The sequence below is a fragment of the Manduca sexta genome, chromosome 13 (assembly GCF_014839805.1).
Source record: "Manduca sexta isolate Smith_Timp_Sample1 chromosome 13, JHU_Msex_v1.0, whole genome shotgun sequence".
NCBI lineage: Eukaryota > Metazoa > Arthropoda > Insecta > Lepidoptera > Sphingidae > Manduca > Manduca sexta.
In genome coordinates this window covers 11,079,983-11,101,871 of record NC_051127.1, presented here as the reverse complement: position 1 = coordinate 11,101,871, position 21,889 = coordinate 11,079,983, and the positions used below count along the sequence as shown (strand labels likewise).

The following is a 21,889-nucleotide window of genomic DNA, read 5'->3' as shown; positions in this document are numbered from 1 at the left end:
ATTTTTTCTTTATGAAATAAATCCATCATAAATGTAATCTGAAATTGAAATTGGAAAGTAACAAATTCTTTCAACTGTCAATTTATAGAGTGTAAATCCTAAATAACTATTAGTTTTATACTTGTAAAAAACAGATAATAAGTACTTTTACGATTTCAAACATAGACAAAATATGAGCAATGTTTAGTTCCTACCCTTGCTCGACTCGTGTCGACTGCTCATATTATCGGGCCGTAAACAAAAAAATCTGTCGATCAACATCTGACGAGCTAGTCGCAGCTGAGGTTCGGTGCACTATCGGACGTCAGAGGCGCGGGAGGAGGGATGACATCTGCGACGCGTCGGACCAGGGCTGCTGCTCTACATAAACAGCCAAGATTATCATATTCTTAAACTATAATGTTTATTTTGGGAATGAAAATGATTAAGTTTCGCCGTAAGCAATTTTAAATTTGATACCAACATATTTTCACGGAATCGTAATTATATATAATATTTAATATACCTTTATAATGATAAAACAATGGCTATAGAACCATTATATTATACACTAATTTGACTTATAATAATTTTGATATGGATAAGTGTTAAATAAGAAAAATTAAATCGACTAACGCTTAAAATCTGTGCTGGGAATTGTATCGTATTTTTTTTCAAATATTTATTACAATCCGACGATAAATTCTACAAGAAGTAGATAGGCAGCCCTGCAGGTGATGTATGTGTGCGTGATTTCCATTAGGTGTTTATGTGTGCGTAGGGTGCAGTACACCTTGCACGCAACGGGACCCTGCCCGAGCGGAGCAGGTAGACGGGCCCATGCACCGCCCGCCAACCCGCCGCCCGGCCCGTCCTCGCAACCTATTACTGACAGATATCACTTTCTACATGGCGAATGTTTTTAGAATTGGCAAAGATAAAACAATACTGAGATTACTCCATATGTTTATTTTTCAATAATGATAGAAATATTATTTTTAGCTTTTACGACTTTATAACAATATTTCTATTTACGTAATTTAATATGTTGGTAAACGAAATTTGGGGATTAATAAAATTAACATCAAATTTTTCAATATAATATAATAATTTTACTATTTACCTACTGTATGAATATCTTGTTATGAGATATAGGATAGGTATCATGTAATGTGTTTGATAAATATTTGCCGAATTTAATAAATATTAATCTTGAAAGATGAATCAGTGTTGCAAGGTTTAATTTGTAACATGCTATTGCAATTAAGCAACGATTAGATTATCATTTTAAAGACATGGGTTAGAAGATAGATAGTAATAAATTGTACATTATAATGACATTTATTTTCTTTGAAGAGAGCACAATTATCTGTTTTAAAATACCATATCGCAATGGTGATCTAATAATATGTTACACATTATGTACAGAACATATGTATTGTGCAGTGGTATTGTCTGTCTTATTCATAGAGTAAATAATATACTACGTAAGAATCTTGTGTCTGTGTGAATTTTAAAACTTAACGTATCGCGATAAATGGTTGAATATTTTTTGTTGTTGCCAAACAACAAAATGTAAACAGATGTCATACACTCTACAGTCTCCACTTTTTCGAAAACCATTTCTTTTTTCAATCTTAACCTCATTTGGGGATTTTAATCTATATAACAGCGTCTTTAAATAACGTAGAGTTTGTATAGCGATAACTGTATTTTTTATATTAACTGTTTCTAATAAAAAATATGCAGTCTGCTTATTATACATCTACGAACACATACCGCTTGTGATGAAAACTATACGCGTTCATAAAGCATGCCAATCGCACACATCGCTCCATACAAAGCTGGCACAGTAACAATTCAGTCCAAGTACTAAATATAGCACAAAATAAAACAACTGTCTCTTGCCCTTCATTCACAACCCTTATTGTATCACATTTGAACTTAAACGTCATGCGCATAGTGTCCATTTTATTTCGTCACGCGTAGGCTGCGTAATTGGTTGACGCGGCCGTCTGCGCGGGCGCACCAGAATTTTTAATTATGAATTAATTAGTAACGATCAACACAAACTTGCCTAATCCCGATTAAACGTTTTATTTGAATATAAGCGTTATATCTACATTTATTTTTTCTAATTTAATCTCATGCAATTTCGAAATGTATAATGATGTTAACTATATCTTCCCAATATATACGCTCGACATTTTATCATTATAGCGTGATTTTTCGTAAGAAAAAATAAAATATCACTATTACCCTGCAGTTATTTGTTTTATCAGTTTAGTTAATTTATTTTTTTCTTATAAATTTTGATTGAAATCCTATCTGTGATACCCTATACTCAAATAATTATATGGAAAACGCATCGAGCGCGTTTATGTGTTGAGGTCGTCGACTCTCCGATAAAATATTATTAAATATATCGCAATGCTTACCCAACTTCATATCGTAGCATCCCACGTATGCGTCTACTTTTTATTGCGATAAATACATTAGTGTTTTCTGCTATTGATAAATATTGATAAATCATAATTCATATTTTTTAGAATGTTATCCTAAAATTTACTACACATACCGACAAAAAGAAAGTACTTATTAAATATTTACAGTTAGTCAATTTATAGCTAAATTACACCCTATTTGTGATTTATTATGGTGCTCATTACAACTATCTTATTTTAGTAAAATTCTGAACACTTTTTATTTTTATTAAAAATGTCGCGTTCCGTAGTTAGCTATTCCAAGTTTATTTTAAGCCAAAAGCAAAGGAAGTCGACAGGAAGGATATAACCATTCAGATTAAAATAAAAAGGAACACTTAAAACATATATTTTTGTATATTTAATGATAATATGAAATATACGAGGGAAAATCATTTTAATTGGTTGTAGTAAAAACGTACTTCATGCAATATTTAGATTAAATTATTTAAATCCAGATATTATCCAGCCTTTTACTTTACAATATCATATAACAATATTTAATAGGTGCTACACTTGGTAATTTTATCCTTTTTCTTTAGAAAACTGTACTTATTGAATAATTCTATAAAATAATGTTATGAGAATATGTTACATTAAAAACTCTACCATAACGCTTACTTTGACTACATGACCGCTGCTCCGGCACAACCATCAATAGCACCAGGTTATTTTTTAATCATTTAAATGCCCTTTAAAATTGTTTAGAGTAATGCGTAAACTCTACCATTATGATCACATTTAATCAAAATTCTATTTTTTTATTCATGGTGAATTTTTATATAAACGTTTACTTTGTCCTCAAAAGGGAAGAAACCTTATCATAAATGTCCACTACTGTGTATTCTGTGATGGTTAAAATATGTTTGTTCGGTGTCATTCCTTTCCCCGCGTCGGTATTGCATTACAAGGGTGTCACATCACCGTGTGGGCCAAGGTTTTAATATAAAACGACACCAATTTGAATGAACCGTCTAATAAACAAACATACAATCACAGTTACCACTAACATAATATGTAAGCGGTCAATAAATTCTTAAGTGTGAAAATAATTGCTTTTATGAGTCACAGTTGCGTCTAACTTAAAAGACGTGGCCAGTTGTGTATGTGAGTATAATAAATATTTATTCTAAAATGTGGTAATGGAGCTTAAAACAAAACCTTTGATGCTTATTTTTATGAACATTAAAATATAAATAACCGAAAACGAAGTGTTTCTATAGGAAATAATTACTCTTGGTCTGTCAATCATAGCTTATTGAGGAATTCATATGTATCCTGCCTAGATCTTACCGCAAGTAGTCCTAAGTTAGCATTGCTCTCCGAGTTCTGTTTCACACATTAGTCACAGAGTTATGAATGGCTGAAAGGGGCCGCGGGGCGCGGGGCGGGCACCATGCTAAATATAGAGAACCAGTAACAGGTGGCCTCTACTCCTCACCCTTCCACCCACGCGCGCTGATTTCGGTACCGACTGAACAAAGTTTCGGCCATTGTACGATGAGGTTTATAAGTAATAGAATTAATAGTAAGGCAATTCCCGTATTTCCTACCGGTATAGTAAAATAAAATGTGATACAAAAATGCACTAGGGTAAGGTAACTCTTCGATTAGTCTTCGATTAGGTGAAAAATTAAGATAGACCATTAGTCTATCTTAATTTTTCAGCGAAATGTCTATTCTATTGCTTAATAAGTTATGTAGTATCAATCAACTTTATTCTATTCAATATGAATATTTTAATTTTGTTGTGTTTAATATGTGGTTATTAACTACCCCGCTATTAAATACATCAAATTATGTGGATAGTAAGAATGACTTACTCTAGAAATATAAGTAAGATAAATAATATATGCTTGTATTTAATAACTCCCGCTACTTTGAGGTAAAAAATAGCTGAGCAGTATTGACTTCGATCCCTTCTATGTCCTTTTAGAAACCGAGTTGATTTGCTCTACATCTGTCGATATTGGTCAATATCCGTCACAATCAGGTTACACTTTTCGACATCGTTTAAAAATAGTTCTGAGCTATAAATCACAAGACGCAGTTAAGCACTAAGTTATTTCTTTATTCTCAATGGACCAAAAGGTATGTTAAATTAACCTCTGTAATATCAAATAAGAAGTATCTTAAGATTTAAAAAAAAATCCTTCTTTTTTATTTTTTACGCTATTGACCTTAATGACAAGTCGTGGCATTCATGAACTGTGGTACTTTCACAGACTAGCACAATTTTAGCAATTATAATATCACGTATCCTTAGGTGATAATATAATTGGGTGCCGTTCGTCCGTTGTTCACATTAATCCTAAGGTTGCGTGACCACGCCACTACGTTATATTTTAAGGATCCCCGTAGGATATCCGTCAAGCTGCCGATTGATCCGCGATTATGCGTGGCGACCCTTCCTCAACTACTGAGGAAACGGAAAGGGATGTTACTATTTTATTTTTTTAAACCATTTAAAAGCTAAGAGACAAACGATCGCCATAGATACACTTCAAAGTGTTTGTTATTTAATGTATGGAGTAGATGTTGGGGTATTTTTATTACAATCTATAATATAAAATGAACATGAAATATAAAGCTGATTAATACTCCAGACGTTACGTAATATGGACCAAAACCTTGATTAGGTGATTTGATGCAATAATAATTGAATAAGAGAATTTCATAATTATAGTATTACTATAAACAAAAAAAAAGAGATCTTATGAGTGTTCGGAGTCAATGCACTTATATTATTTAAAACGAAATGCCAAAGTTAACCACTCATACGTCTGATTATGAGACTCAAATAAAGGAAGTACGCGAGTACAGTGTGCTGTTTAGTTCTGATCTAGAATGTAGATAGGTGCGCATGCAGCAGAAGCATTTTTATATAAATCCCAGAATAATGTGTTTCGGTTTCTGTCCGTTCATATTTATAAACAACCTGTATTAAGAGTTACTTTGAAAGTTTAAAGTGTTTCCTAATTTAAAGATTTATAATGATATGATATGATTTAATATGACTAAAATATTTTCGGTACGATGAGTCTGTAATCTATAAAACTATATCTGTATAAGAGTCTGTAATATAGGACATTCGTCATTTAAAATTGAAATTAAATTTAAACAAGAAGCCAATATTTTCTTGATACATTAGTGACTTAAAAACTTATAATTGCACCTAAAAAACAAACTATCTTAAGTGATCGCTAACTCGAACCAGAGGGCACTCCATTTTCCTGGAAGCTTGTCCGGCGTCTGGCAACCGCATTTGTGCTCAAAGCGATACAACACACTCGAATTCTCATTCAACACGCTATATTACAGTTCTTAATCAAGACCTGCATTCGTTTGGCTATTCTAAATTGCGTCTACAGTATGTTATAATACTTAAAAATAATATACATTATAAGACTAAACAATATAATATTAATTTGCATTGGTATATATTTAAGTGTATGTATATTATTTAATAATACATGCTTAGTGTAATTACCCCCATTTCCTTCTCCATATATTTTAAAATTAAACAATGTATCAAAAATTAAATTAATCCCAATGAAATCTGATCCAATCATCAATCATAATTTGCCGCGGGCGAGTTCTTGGCTGATGTCCCCGGTGCGACCGTGAACACGCATCTATATTTAGAGTTCAGCCCTTCTTATGCGTGTTCGCTTGCAGGCATTCACGAGTACGAAAAGCAAAAACTGGGCTCCACAATCCACAACGCTCATAATGCTAAAAATCTCCATACATATTCCACAGATGCAAAAAACGGTAATGAACGACATCGTGCATTGACTTCGAAATGCAACACGCCCCGACTCTCGAGTCTGCAGGTTATTCGACCTTGTGAATCACCACTTAGACTGTAAATTGTTAGCATCATAATCAGCTGGATCCTGATTAATTACTGTGTAGGTACTCTAGTAACTATTGTTTCAACAAATTTCATAAAAATTATTGTCAGGTATGTCGTGTGTTTATCCTACAGAGTAAGTAGTGTTGCAGTGAGCACACCAACATTTTCAACCAAGGCATCGCGGCAATCTTAATGGGGGGGATGCGAACCTATTGCCACATCGAACACAAAAACAATCTTGAGCAAATCAAATTAATATTTTTTAAGAACTTAGCACCTTCAAAGTAATTTCATGGAATAATTTTCAAAATAATATTGGAATTTAAAAAATTAAGTCTACATTGTTGAAATATAATATATTGGTAAAAGAACCTGGCTTCGTGTCCGAACTGATAATAACTCACGCGATGTTCGGGCGTAGCCTGCGGATGGCAGCGATGGCAGTCATTTACCAGCTCCATGCTGGACACATGTCAAGTGGTAGCAATTTTCTGGGAATGTGTTGCAAACGGACTTTAAAGAAATAGCTGCATAATACTTTGTTTTATTGCAATGATCATCGGATTGATGTTTGCTTTCCCTGGATACTTACTATATTGACTTCACTTATATGTAAGTTAACATAAAATATTGACCCATGTTTCTTTACCTAATGTTTTATTATGGCTTTCTCGGTAAAAAAATATAATTTAAAATTTTAGATAATGACGTAATAATAAGCAATGAAGAGATAGCGCCAATTTCTGATCCTATTCCGGTGATATGAATATTTTGACACTTTCAATGATAAAGATGTGATTATTATGTTCCACCTGCAGATAATGCTTTATCTATTTGCACAGAATTAATCAAACATCATAATATTTAGATAATTTAATCACAACCATATTATTTTATAATAGGATTCAATGTTCTTTACCACCCCCAGGCATAGGTTCCTCATATCCTTCTTGCTCTTCGGGAGTGTGAGGCCAGAAGGTTGGTTTCTTTACAAAATCCAAAGCGTATTCTGGATACATATCATAATAAGTCTCCATTGTCATCTCATCGAATTTTGGAAGAGCTTTGATTCTTTCCAATTCTTTTTTAGCACTGTTGGAAATAAATTAATTATTAAGGACAACACTGTACTTACGTCTTGTATTTTCTTTACCGTTAATAAAGGGACCTTAAAAATCAAAATTTCGCGCATTGAGAGTAGAATAAAGTTTTTTCTTTCTCCTCGCCAGACTGTGGAACCGTTATTAGGTATCAGCTTCCTCTTTTAGATTTAAAAGGAAAACATCGCGAGTAAACCTGCATACCTAAGATTTGCTCCATAAGAATTTTGGGGTATGAAGTCTGCCGATTTGCGCTAGACCAGCGTGGCTGACTAAAACGTAATCCCTTTCAGTAATAGAAGAGACCTGTGCCCAGCAGTGGGACAGTATATAATACAGGGCTTATATATAATGTTGTTTGTGTTCAGCATAACCTGAGATAAACTTTTTTTAATAATCTATATTATATATTATATTACAGTAGATATGTGCATGTCTGTACTACTTACGCTTCGATATCTTTTTGCACATCTGCACAATATTTTTTAATTTCAGCCTCGACAGTTTTCCATTGCTCATCGATTTTGGCCGTCACCGGATCTTGGGGGAATGGGACTTTGAAAGCTTCGTAATCAGACTTCAACTTATCGACCAAACCTGGTACTGGAATCAGCTGTTTGTATATATCCCAATTTATTTTTGGAGGCTCAGCAGGATTGTCTTTCATACTGAAAATATTCCAATAGTTAAACTGACGAAATTGCGACATAATAATTGCGGCATTGCGGCTATTTTTTCTTTCGGACATTCTTATAGTTTCTATTTAAAGTATGTAGGTGTTATACAAAACCTTGTAATATAAAAGCAAGCGAAAAACATACTTAAGAAATATATTCAAAATCAAGGGTTCTGTAATATTTATTTCGGTTCTCCACGCCTAACTTTTACGTAAAAATTTTACTACATAAGTTTAACATAAATTCTCTCTACATACCGTCGTACATACATTTCATATTTTGACTTAAAAGACATAAAATTCGATTGTTGTTCAGGTGGCACTCTATTTTGGAATTCAGTCCAATTTATAGCTGATTTAGTAAATCGCTTAGCCATTTATTATAAATAAAATTTTATTATTTACTCGAAAATAAATCTAATTCAATGTAATTCTTGCAAAGAATTCTTGTTCTGCCGTTTATTGACGTATCAGTATTATAATTCTCTTTGCGTATCAGTGTTTTTTTTCTTAAAGGTAGTTGCCAAAGAGAACATTTATTATAGGACTTCTTAGTGAATAATCTTAGATCGGATTAGTACTATAAATTAGTAGGCATTAAGCGTAGAGCACATTAGGCAACAATTTGCTCATCATATATGTCTCCGAATATATAAAGTATCAGTTTGAAAATTTATATTTTTTCACCTGCAGATTCAAATGATTAGTATAATTTATCGAGTGAACACATCGTTTGTTATTCGTTTTGCCATATAGAATCCTGTAACATGAAATACCATTTTGATTGTACTAACTTTTTAACCAATCAAGAAACTAATAGTTATAAATAATACCCTGTTGGAAACATTAAAATATCATAAAGATTTAAACACATAATATGCCCGAAATTTATAATCAGATTTTTATAAAATCCCCTTAATCATTATTAAATTGCTACCATTGACCATCCAGAACATGCTTGATTTCATCATGCGATGTAGATCAAATTCTCGTCCACATGCAAAATCGCGTGAGCTCGTCTCCAAAATGCAACTTGGAAACATTATGTACCAATATAATAATTTAAAAACAATATTCAAGTCTATTATATATTTAGATAAGACGATAGAACAAAATTGGTTTCATGGAATCGATCAGTTTTTATAGAAATGATTGGATATTGACAAACGTTATTTTGAATAATTTAAATATTAAATTAGTGAGGGTTCCTTTTCCACCAATAATTAAGACAATTCTGGCAGCCCTATTTTAACCTAGCTAGTACAGCATACTATAGGCATTTATTATAGGAATATTTAAGCCTACTCTCAACAGTCTTTAGTGTGTTCTGGTCCTTATGTTTTAGTTACTAGAGAATACTAAAATATGACTAATATTAAGGTACATCGTTATATCGTCCTTGTGGTACGACTATGAAATGCAAATCGACTGATAGGGAGGGATATATTATTATTAGTTTTTTAAAGCATGACTTATTTGTAGGACAATATCAGATAATTATTACGAGATATTTGTGTTATTATAGCTTGATAATTTTATCAGTAAATGATTAGATAAAAAGACACGGAGTGTATTGTTATTTTAGAGAAGTTTAAGATAGTCTTTGATACTAAGTAGGCAAATATGATTCCAGTAGATACAATTTTAAAATTATGTATTCTATCGCCTTCGTAATAGTGTTGTCAATAAAACAAATATAATGTCGATAAAATTATCTAGAGGCGTTACTTACCGTATCATCGGCTTGGCACGTTTTTTAAATTAAAAAATATAAAAAACGTGCCAAGCTGATTTAAATTCGCATTGCATTTCTATCTTTAACTGGAACGAAAACTATTCCATATACCAACAAAATCTCGCAGACGTTAACAATAAGGCAGTAGAAGTTACGATTATAGAAGTTACGATATTAAGTGTGTTTAGTTTTACACCAACACTGTCACCTAAAGGTTTTTCCCAGCTACAAAGGAGTAAATCGCGCCATTTCCATTGCGAGACAATAATATCGCGGTGTGGAACAGAATCATCGTCGTATCCGGCGGATATTAGCCGTAACGACAAGAAACTGTCGCGCTTCACACGAACCGAATTCTTACGATGACATATTTACCATGTCGCACACGCTTTTGGTAGTTCGACGAAATTTTAATAATTTGTATAAACCTTAAGCTTTTATTTTCATGGTATGACTGATACTTATGTTATAATATTTATTTATTTAACATTTTATACACTAATGTACATGCGAACTTAGCTCCGTAGGCATTCTCTTCTAGTAACCTAAAGGTGGTGCATAGATATTATAGTAAGTATAGGTTTTAAATAGCCGAGTCTGTAGATAAATCTTGTGCGGATTTAAAGAATACTTTGCATATTATATCTGATACTGCTCACTATTACTGTTTTTCAATAAATATTACATTATATTGTAGCCATTGTAGCTACTGGACGTAATAAGACTTAACATCTCATGTCTCAGGATGGCGAGGGCAGTGGAATATCAAACAATATTTTGTAATTAAAGTTGTTGGATGGTGTTTCTGCTGGTTATTGTCGGTCGTATAGGTTACCATCAAGCAAACAGCAAGCTAGTCTAGTAATTTAAAGCACTAAAAATATGTCTGTCAACAGTAATGTAGTAGTAGTACATTCTTAGTCAGTCGTCATTAAATAACATTTCGATTAGTAATTTCGTGGAATATTTTAGATATCAATCTTGCATGACGTTGAAAAAAAGTATTATAATTTTATTTTAATGCCCCTACTTAAGATAACGGATACGAAACTCTTATCTAATTCATCACATTGCATATAATTAAAACATAATGAATTAGTTATATTATCGATATTTCCCTAATTAAAATTGAAATAAATAAGTACCTAAGTAAAAATTAATCTAGAACATTATTTAGCAACTCAAACATTCGCTAAATAACTTTCCATAATTTTATGTCGGTTGATCTTATCGCCAAATTATTAAAAAGATTTCTTTTTAATTTCGATAAATCTGCTTCAATCGTAAAATTTTGAGTTAAACTCTAAAAGAGAATAAATATTTATAAACATACAACTCCAAAAGGTATTATCCTTTTTTATTTCAATTTCTCACTGCGTTACTCTATTTAATAAATCATTAATCATATTTAGATATAAACGGATAACTTTATGTATCTTAGGAGTCGAAGACAAAGTGAAAAACTTTCAAAATATAACAATGAACATTAAATGTAAACTAGAGTTCCCTAATAATACCAGATCGCCAACCAACAAGCACACCATACCCTTCGTTGCGGTTGACGAAGCCTTATTTTAAACCACAAAATTACATAAAAGCACAATATACGTATTAAATATACCTCGAATTCGTGCGTGGAAAGAAATACTTTCTCGAAAGTCTTTTGGCCTTTGACAATAATGTGACGTCACATTACATACTCGATTGCAACTTATTAAGTATATCTATCGATGAATCATAGTTGATATGACAATGTTCGAACAGAGGCCCTCCCCGTTATTTTGAAAGTATCCATATCAGAAATGGAAGGATACGCAGGATTTTTCAGAAAGCGGGGTTTCGAATGTCTGTGAGTGTTGGAAACTGATTACTTGCTATCACTAGGTTGGCCCTCACAATAAAAAAATAATAATATGTTCAATATAGGTTTATCGATCAACATGCATTAGACCGATGCAGCGTCATGATACTGTTTTAGAACATACTTACCATTGGGAATACCCTTAAATTCAATTCTAGAATGAAACAAGCATGAGGCAACAAAAATATAACTAGATATAAAAGCCCAAACATTTTTAATCAACTATATCAAATAATCCATCAAACTAATAATTTAATAATAACATTGAACTTATCAGTATTTTACCTAATTAACAATATTGAAAATTAAAACTCATTATTCGATTACATTATAATACTGTGTATAATCAGTATTTATTAAAATACCTGAGCAGTGTATTAGGTACTTATTGGGTTTTTCTCCCCAATATCAGCCCGGAATTTGGTACTGTGCCCGGTAATTAGCATTAGACTCGTCGTAGCTGGCGAAATTTAAATTTTATTATAAATTTTATAATAAAATTTAAATATTTTATTATAATTATATTTAAAAATTAGTGTGACACATCTTTCTACTATTGTAAATGGAAAAGGCGTGTAAATAATCCGAATGATTTTGTTGCAGTCCCAGCACTATGAAGCTGGAGTGGACGGAGAGCGAGTCTGACTACGGGCTCGAGGAGGCCGCCTTCTACGAGGGACCTACCAGCGTGGCACCGCCTCCACGTAAACATGTCTCCTTCAGTCTTAGGCTTGATCTGGTAAGTAACACATATTAAATTATTTAAAACTTATGCAATGATGTATACGGGTGGACTAAATAGTCTCTAACATGTGAAGTAGAGATACAATTTGGATGTAAATATACCAGAAATAACATCTTTTTGTTATTAGATACCAGGGACTGCCTAAATTGTGGGTATAAGCAGATCTATAAAATATATTTATTGGAAATCACGTTCTCGACTACCTTAACTTTTTGATAAAAAAATGTAATTTTTATCAAAAAATTAGAGTCTACCGTTTTTCTGAGCCATTTGATTTAATTCTTGACTGATCCTGCTAAGAAGTGAAACATCAATTATTCTGATAACGATTAGGTTTCACTGGAATATATTGGTTGTTTTAAACAATTCCGCTAAATGAAATGATTTCATGGAATGTAAAATTAAGGTTTTCCTACAAGTTTCATTCATATAAATTGTTATATTTATATACGATATCTAATCATAAGAATGCTATCATTAAAAGCGTCTGATAAGACTTCGCTCGAAGTGAGGTGTTGGAGTTCTGTGATTAAAATACTTTACTTTATGATAGAACTTGCAATCGTGGGATTCTATTTACAAAAAAATCGAAATAACAACTAATAAATGACATGCAAAAATCAATAAATCAGTATGTGATCACACAACTGTTTAAAAGTATTTATTCGAGTACGGAACTGAAAACCGGTTTGCTTTTAGATAGCACTTGATCGATATTGATAAGCCGAGTACGCGCTGACGTAATGTTCATTCAGTCACATTTTTAAGTAGTCCCGCCAAATGTTTGATATTTGGCGATATAAGTAATATTTATAAATGCAAATATCATACACTTTAATTGGCTGTTAAAAATTCTCTCAAATTAAATACACAACGGCGGGAAATTCGAACGGATAAGGGAAAGCAGTCACGTTTTATGTAAAGAAGTGCTTTCTATAGAAAACTCGCCTAGACTGGACCCGAAGCAACAGTGCTGACCCATTTTCGCTACCATTTGGTTTCTTGTGCTCATACTAGGCCAATCTTCGCTGTGCGGAAAACTAGTTTCCAGCATCGTTAAAGAAACGTGTGGAAGAGTAACAGTAATTTGTTTTCCCTGCAATATTAATATAATTGTTGGAATATCTGATGTCAAGATTATGTAATGTGACACATGGCTTATTGTTTATCAATAAACACACAGCAAAAGCAAAAACGTAATTAGAGAACAGCTGACATTTATATTCTGGAAAATATTTGCGTTTAAATTGTATAAATCTGAGATACCCCAATTCCGCCTTGTGACGGTTAAGCTTAATGAAACACCGTCCCCTCAGGGCGTGCGTTTGTCCTCTCGAGTTTCCCTGGCGGCGGACAAGGGCCGCAGCATATCGTCCCCGCAGCCGGATGTGTCGGCACAGACCAGCGGAGCGTGATCAAACTGCCCGCACTCCTCCTTTTTCACACCTAACGCCCTTTTTTTTCTTGTTGATTTAAGCCTGTTAATTTTGGACCCACTTTACACTGCGTATGGAATCAGACTTACAAATTGGAGTGTGTGAAAAGTAATAACAGATTATAGTAAATACCACATTGCAGAAGTTGTCAATATATATTAGGAGGAACAGTGCTTAATCCATTAAAACTCATGTAATTAAAACATTTTTAGGCACAGGCTTAATATGAATATTCCAGACAAAGTTAATAGAGTTGCTCATTTGATTCACTGTTACCGGCGCGCGCGGTAACAATCAATCATCGAGCGTGTAAAAGAGTATCGAAAACAAACGCGCGTTCCTATTTCAAAGATCTCGTTCTTTTTATTTTTTTATTTTTAAACTTGCCCGTGACACTGACGCTAAGCTACACTAATGAGTTTCGACATTAGCTAACTGCAACGAAAAAGTGTTGGGGCATTTTCCGAAAGGGTTTATCCCATTCATAATTTAATTTCATACCTCTTAAAGAATTAAACACATGAGCATCTAAAATTGGCCGAGAATTTTAATTATAAATGGTATTCGTAATAGTAGATAAAATCAAATCTGAAAATGGGCTGCACATATTAAAATTATTATTTGCCATTCCTCCGCACCTTTAATAATAATAGTTGTTTATAGTACACGTTAATGTCTCTTCTACCTATATAAATTTAGAATATATTTATTGATATACAATAATTATACATACAAAGAACTGGTTCCAAGCCACAAATAGAATTACGAAACGGGCTATTGGAATTCACATGTAAGTAAATTATCGTCTATGCTTATTAATAACCGGTAAGGGTGAAATAAGAAGGCTGTCGACAGTTATGACGTTCACAGTTGGATTGTCACCATGAAGTATAACTCTTGACATGATTTACGTATACGCCGATGACAAACAAATGTTAAATGGGGAAATAAATTAGTAGTATCGTTAGTATACTATATATTAATTATATCCTAGTACCTATAATATTGAATCAGACTGTGACGTATATAGATTGCCGACTTTGATTTGTGTGTAATTAATTTTTTTTTTATAAATTTTAAATCAATTAATTCAAAAAATTACTATCTTTATAATTCCTACGTTGTGCGATTTATTATATTATCATTAGAATACAACATATTAAAGCATTAAGACGCTATTACAAATGTACTACTTGGCTTTAAAATATTAATAATAATTTGGACTTAAAACTTTGCTCGCCAGTCTCATTTTGCGAAGGAAAGTCGTTCTTTGCTGTATCGACAAACTTGTCTGACAAGTCGATCCATTGAAGCGAAATAACATGATAAAGTTCAGCTTTAAGGCTCATTACAAAATCATTTAGGTTATTCTCACGGTAACCGATGATGAAATATAAAAAATCGAGTGTAACTGTAGAATTGTGAATAATTCCATAACATACTCGTTTTTGATTTTCAATTAAGATATCAAAATCCGGATTTAATCAACATAATGTTACTACCGCTTAAGTTCGATACTGTTATTGGTCGATTAAAAATTTACATAATATATTCGCAATGCTAAAATTTCACACGGAATCAACAGACATAACTTTTATTTAGAAGTCAACATCCGGACAAGTATCGTAGACCTATCTGTCGCAAAATAGAAACAAGAGTCAAAATAAATAACACGTTTATGTTATAAGTAGGTACATTCTAAAAATCTCGGAGGAAGTGTATAACGTATGAGTGTAGTTAATTGACGATTTGTCGCTCCTACCCAGCAGTGAACATTCTGTCGGTGAAGTGTGAGACGGGTCGATCTTGTCTTACTATATCACATGTCACTACTTTTTAAACGCACCCTGATTTATTTGCTTTTGTTAAGCCACTGGTTATAATAAATTACAATTTAAATCTCACTAAATCTTTCAAAATAATGTTTTTTATTTCAACTAACGCCTAAAATTGAAAAGAAATTTTGTTCTTAAACACAAAAATATCTGGATCTACTCACTCACATAAATACCTGTCCACTTAAAATTCAATAATATCGGCGAACAAATGTTACATATATCGTTGAACAGAATGCTAGAAATGCCAGAATTATTTACAAAACATAACAAGTTTGCGTACTTTACGGTCTTATCAACATTTCGTGTTGCTTAACGTTGTAGGCCCGCGGGCATTCTTGCATGCTTAGATGGATATACAGCTACCTATAGACATAATAGAAAAATCACAACAAATTTGTCATATCCTGCGAGACGAAAGTAACTAGTCGTATCCCTTTAATTAGGGGCCGGATATTGTATAGCGCAACCCTAATGAGCCACGCATGGCTGGCCTGTCTAATCCCTACTAACTGTGTAAATAATTGCGATCGTAACCGTACGTAACATAAAAATTATTACGGATTATTTTCTGATAAATATTTTAATTTGTTCCTATCTTTTTCTGAACTTTTATAATGAGGGCCAAATAGTGGGGAAGTAAAATTGTCGAAATTTTGGTAAGCATAGCTATAATAAAATTAACATATTAATTTAAGCTACCTATATTAAAAAAAAATATACATAATATCCAAGTAAATATAATACAAAAGTTAATTAATAACCAGCAACTACTATATAATAATACATAATTCTACTACTACTACATAATTCTTTACCACCGAATATAATTACACACAATAATTTAGGATAAAGAAAACAATATCGTTTCGGAAATGTCCCTAAGTAGAACGAAAAAATAACTTCAATCGTTGAAAGGAAGATCGATCGTTTCCCTAAAGCCTATCTAAATTAGTATTGTAACACAAAAACAAATATCCAAAGTGTGTGTCAATCTTCAGTTTGAGTAATAAGAGGTGTAAGTGAATTGGGTTCATGCCCTTCAATATCGATAATCACGTACCGAGACAGACGGAGGAGCCGGAATAGTGAGGGGGTGGCGACCCCACACTTCGAGCCGACCCAAAATACCCCGTGGATGTTTACGGGTTAATCATTGCACGCGGTTCACTGAATGAGAAACGCGTCAGTCTGTCTACATAATGTACTAGTGAGGGAGTCAAGTTCCGCTGCAATTAGAAGCCAATTCCTATTAATTATTGATTGGATTTGAATCGACTTTTATCTCTATTTTTATAGAATAAACAGCTAAAACAGCATATAGGATACCCGATTCGCCATTCCTCAAGCTCCTCGTTGATTTTATCTTATTATTTTATAATCAGCTCGTAATAATTTACCTCGTCTAAGTACGTGAATGAAAGCAGGCACAAAACTTGATTGAGAAATATCACATAAACATAGAAAAAACCTTGTTGTAAAAACATTTTAGCCGAACAGACCAATTTTATCAAAGAATTTACGAATGTTTACCCAAAAATGAATATAAATTACCAAACATGTCGAGCTTCAGCCGCAATATTGATATAGAATTTACATTCATTTTTACACAAATTCTCTATCAAGGTCATCATTCAAAAACTCGAAACAATTTAAGTTCTCATTAGCCTTTACAAAACTTTTATATCGAAATGATTTTGAGTTATTTTGTATTGTACAATTACGTTAAAGGATAATATACATAATACACGTTATTAGGGTCTGATAGAGTCCCAACGTTGAACAAATTGCGCTTGATTGACCCGAGGGGGAACGCGCTGATTTGATTTTGACGTTTTTATTAGGTAATATTGATATACTTTGTGATTTGGACCAGTGTCATGGGTTACGAGATATTCTATTGAAGGGTCAACTGCACGCTCTTATGATAAAAATAGATTATCTGTTCGGGCACTGTGTGATAGCTACTTCGTTAGTGTAGTTGAATTGTTTTAAACAAGGAAATATTAATCATGTCCTTTAGGATAACGTCCAGATTTACGTAAATTTGCATCGCAAAAAGATAAAAAGACTTAAGTGCGTAATTTATCGTGTCATAAAATAGTTTCAGTATTTATTTTAAAAATCTTACAGGTTGGTGTTGTATTAATATTAGTAATAGTTTGAAGAACAATGTTAACAAAATATTTTGTAAAAACAACATTGTGACCTTTTATAACATTACGTAGCAAAAATATTTCTTTGAAATAAGCCTAAAGATAGATCAAAAGAGCCTTTACGCGTTTGAAGCATTGTCTTCATGTTGTGAATATTTTTAAGCGAGGCATGTCCGAACAGAGAACGGAAGCGGATCTTGTCGTGTGAATAGAATATTGACTAACGTATGATACGATCAGCGACAGAAAACTGAAATATACGTCTTATACTTTGATTTTCGACGGTAAAGTATAGGGGCTTTATCGCACCTTGTACGTGTAAAAATAGTTCTGTCTAAAAATAAAACTAATATTTTTATCACAATTAATGGATATGTTGACGCATGTTCTATGTAAAAAAAAACACTTTTTTTATCAAGCGATAAGTGATAGCATTATTGCAGCTTTTACCTAACAAAATTATCACCATGTATAAAATCAAATATATCATTTGCTTGGAAACAATATATTGCAATAAAAAAAAAATTATCGAAACCACAAACTTATGATTGTTACTTGACACGTTTCTCCTTAGAGTTTTAGGTGACCTTAGACACTATTAAGTTTTCTACTCAGTTTCAGTTGGGAATTTGCAATTCTGACCGGTAAATAACATTAAGTTTAACCCCAAATAGGACTTAATATAGCTGTTGAAATGTATATTTATGTTACAACTCTACCTACCCTAAAAAAGTCATGGAACTATGACAATGTTACTAATAATGCGTATTTTGAACTTTTTCAGTGCGACGAAGGAGGCGGCGCTGCTGAAGGTATCAAGTGTGAGCCCCCGGAGCCCGAGGAGCCCAGGACCATGCAGAAGGTGCCTTCCCTCTCCGACCTGTCCGACCCGGAGGCATCGCTAGGTAAGTATCATTCAATTAATTCAATAAATAATGCTCGTTAAAAGCTAAAAAATTAAATAATTGTATATTATTTTCCTTACTGCATTACATTTATCAACTCATAATATAACTTCGCAGAAATGTTATGATTATATATTAGTTAATTTAGCATGAATTTTTATCATTTAGAACCGTATTATATAAATTGAATTATATTAAAATCCCCACTAAAACTCCGAATAGGTAACGCGATTACGTCAAACCTTTACCGCGATGTGCATTCAGTAGGATCGAAAAATATTAATTATGAACGAATGTAAACCGCAGTTTGCACACGGCACTGAATCTGGCTTAAGACTTAGAGCTCAGTCTGGTTGATATACGTGAAGCAGAAGTTTTTTTTTTTCATTTTATTTTGGGTTATTCGGGGAGCTTACGGCAAATTTTACAAAATAAGTTATCAGATAAAAAGTATATGGCAAAGACAAGCTTCAACTGCTTTTGTGAACATTATTGTTTTATTCTCAGATAAAATAAGAGTAAGTTTGACACGCGTTCGTCATCATATACTTCCATGAGGAAGTAACTATGCGGCATCTTTATATAAAGCATTTCACTGAATCAACATACTTTTAATGTGTAGACACAAAATGCTCTGTGTACCACATAACTTCGATATGTTTTTTAAAGTTATATTTTTTAATCGAAGTAGATCGTGCTGATCTGATATTGGGGGATTAGTCTGTTTTCAATATTACGCTAGTTGCTGACAAAAAACTAAGCTTAATCAGTTGAGGTTATCTCTCATGGCTGAGAAAATTACATGCAGAACATAGTTCAGCACACAATTTTCGGTCTGCACCCCACATCCATCCCTGGGTCGCCATTCTGATTCTAAGAGACGTAGAACATTTTCATATTTTGCTCTATGTCGTGGCGAATATGAGTCGGTTATCAACTAAGAAGTATACATAAATGGAACTATACGTGGAACTTACAAATATTTATTTCAAACCATTCTAGCTCTAAAAACCCTTTGTTATTTTCTATACCAAATACATAATATTCTTGCTGTGGAATCAAGACTGACATAAATTTTATTTTTCTTCTTAGGGATTAAGATATCACTAGATTACATTGTTGTTTTAAAATCAGATAACAGTTTTTAATCAATCTAAAGATGTTATTAATAAATTATTATAGCTGATGCCATCGTATTGAGTAAGTAATTATGATATATTTGCCAAAGTAATTAATTTCTATTTAAATACAGAGTTATTATACATCTTAAATCGCTCAAGTATAATTGATACGACCGATATTGACAGCAATGTCTTCCTTATAGACCTGTAGGATATCTACAGTATTGTTATGATGACAGAAGTAAACTAAATAATACTAAGAGTGTGCATAGCTAGCAATACATTATAGTTATTTCTAGTATGTAAATAAAAATATTAATAGACTAAGGAAATACATATGGTTATCTATATACACGAAATGTAAAATAGACGTGACGGTCTTGTCTTGACGTGAACGACTGCCTCGGTGGCGTAGTTGTACACGATACGTTTTCGATTACCGCGCTGAGGTGTTGGGTTCGAATCCCAGGTCGGGCCAAAATAATTTTGACAGGGTTTTCAACATTGAAACAACATTGACTGTTGTTAAAACATTACTCAATCATGGCTTGGAGTCAGTAAGTTGGCGATATGATACCCCCGTGCCTCGGAAAGCACGTACAGCTCTGTGTACTAAAATATCTCCTGCTGGCTGACCTCCGTTGAGATGGGTGCCATGGCCGAAAATTCGGCTACGAGGATTCATTTCATTTCATTTTCACAATGAACGTGTAGTAGCCTACCTTTGATATCACTAAAATAAATCCACTTAAACCTTATTAATCTATATAATGATTTCTTATGTTTACGCGAATGTTAGACATTGAAATTAAACTAATTTTCGGATTCTATCGCGGTATTGGTGTTTTATTTTCTCCCGACGTTTCGAAGACTTTGCAGCCTTCATGGTCACGGGGGGGACTGAGGTGTTGTTCATCCGTAAAGTCAAAGTTACAATATCTACCTACATTTTACAATTATACAACTTTTTTTTAATTTTTTAGCTGTTCGTAGTCCGATCTACGCAGAATGAGCTCACAGTGTCTTGAAGTCTGGCAGCCGGTCTTTTGGGTTCCGATTTAATTAAATGTAGAACTGGATCCCAAGCTTGTGCAAGCTTCCAAACATCTTCCCTATTGAAATTAGGATGTTTTTTAATTTCAATAGCCTCGCGAATCATCCTAGGCAGGAATCGGTGTTCTTTGGCGAGGATTTGTGGCTTGTCTAGTCGCAGATAATGATTGGCGCCTCCCTCAGAGTGTTCAGCGACTGCAGACTTCGTCGAGCGTCGGTGTTTCACGTCAGCTATATGTTCTTTTATTAATCTAGATATATAAGTGCCATTTCTGGCACTATACTAAATTCATTTGGGCTATTTCAATCTATATTCGAGTGTCTTTGATTCGTAATAGATTCGACGTTAATACTTTAATTGTCGTACTCAATGCAAACCAATTAATGAGAGACATCGGCGCTTGTTATACGAAAACCTATACATGTTATACTAAAACGTACTACGGATTAAGTCTAGTACTACTGCTATCTCAAAAGAAATTGCTATTAATCATTTTAATCAATGATTAACGTAATCAAAGTCTTTTCAGTTACAAATTATAATTTGACGCAAGAGAGGAGGAACCATAGTAATTAATTGAAACATTGATAAGCGTTTATTAGTAAATTATAAAAATATTGTAAAATAGACAGGCTACGCTGCACAAATACGCGAATATAATTTGAAAGATATGATACACAACATAAAATATTATGATCAGAATTGAACAATGTTAATAATATAGTTATTTATTAATTGTTGGACAGGACTAAAAGTCAAAACTTAAACTAATATTAACTATGTGACCTTGGTTGCCGATCTTTGACTCATATTATAGACATCATTGTCTTAACTTTTCGATCCAAGTGACAGTTATTAGATAATACGCGAAGGTCGGCTAACAATATCCGTTGCTAGTCGGCGATAAATCACCGGAGGAGCGGAAACGATCAGCTGGTGTCCGC

The 21,889-nt window shown here is 33.0% G+C and overlaps 2 protein-coding genes across 3 annotated transcripts in view; one reads left to right on the top strand and one right to left on the bottom strand.

The window, feature by feature from the left end:
• LOC115443427 (ETS-like protein pointed) overlaps nucleotides 1–21,889 on the top strand; it is a 135,821-nt gene that overhangs the window by 4,884 nt on the left and 109,048 nt on the right. For both annotated transcript variants that reach the window (XM_030168820.2, XM_030168819.2), the window contains exons 2-3: nucleotides 12,297–12,432; nucleotides 18,650–18,770. In XM_030168820.2, coding sequence (XP_030024680.1) covers nucleotides 12,307–12,432; nucleotides 18,650–18,770 — 247 coding nt within the window. In that variant the 5' untranslated portion in view covers nucleotides 12,297–12,306. The remainder of the gene's footprint in view (nucleotides 1–12,296; nucleotides 12,433–18,649; nucleotides 18,771–21,889) is intronic.
• On the bottom strand, nucleotides 7,168–8,993 carry LOC115443428 (ATP synthase subunit d, mitochondrial). Its single transcript, XM_030168823.2, has 3 exons — nucleotides 8,356–8,993; nucleotides 7,871–8,089; nucleotides 7,168–7,413 (listed from the first exon to the last, which is right to left on the bottom strand). The coding sequence occupies exons 1-3, from the start codon at nucleotides 8,472–8,474 to the stop codon at nucleotides 7,227–7,229; spliced, it is 525 nt and encodes a 174-aa protein (XP_030024683.2). The 5' UTR covers nucleotides 8,475–8,993; the 3' UTR covers nucleotides 7,168–7,226.

Bases quoted from the DNA above. Each gene is read 5' to 3' on its own strand.
- LOC115443428 (XM_030168823.2), bottom strand. From the start codon at position 8,474: ATGGCTAAGCGATTTACTAAATCAGCTATAAATTGGACTGAATTCCAA. The intron at 8,090-8,355 runs GTATGTAGAGAG...GAATATTTTCAG, and splicing joins TATGAAATGTATGTACGACG to TATGAAAGACAATCCTGCTG. The intron at 7,414-7,870 runs GTAAGTAGTACA...TATTTCCAACAG, and splicing joins GTGCAAAAAGATATCGAAGC to TGCTAAAAAAGAATTGGAAA.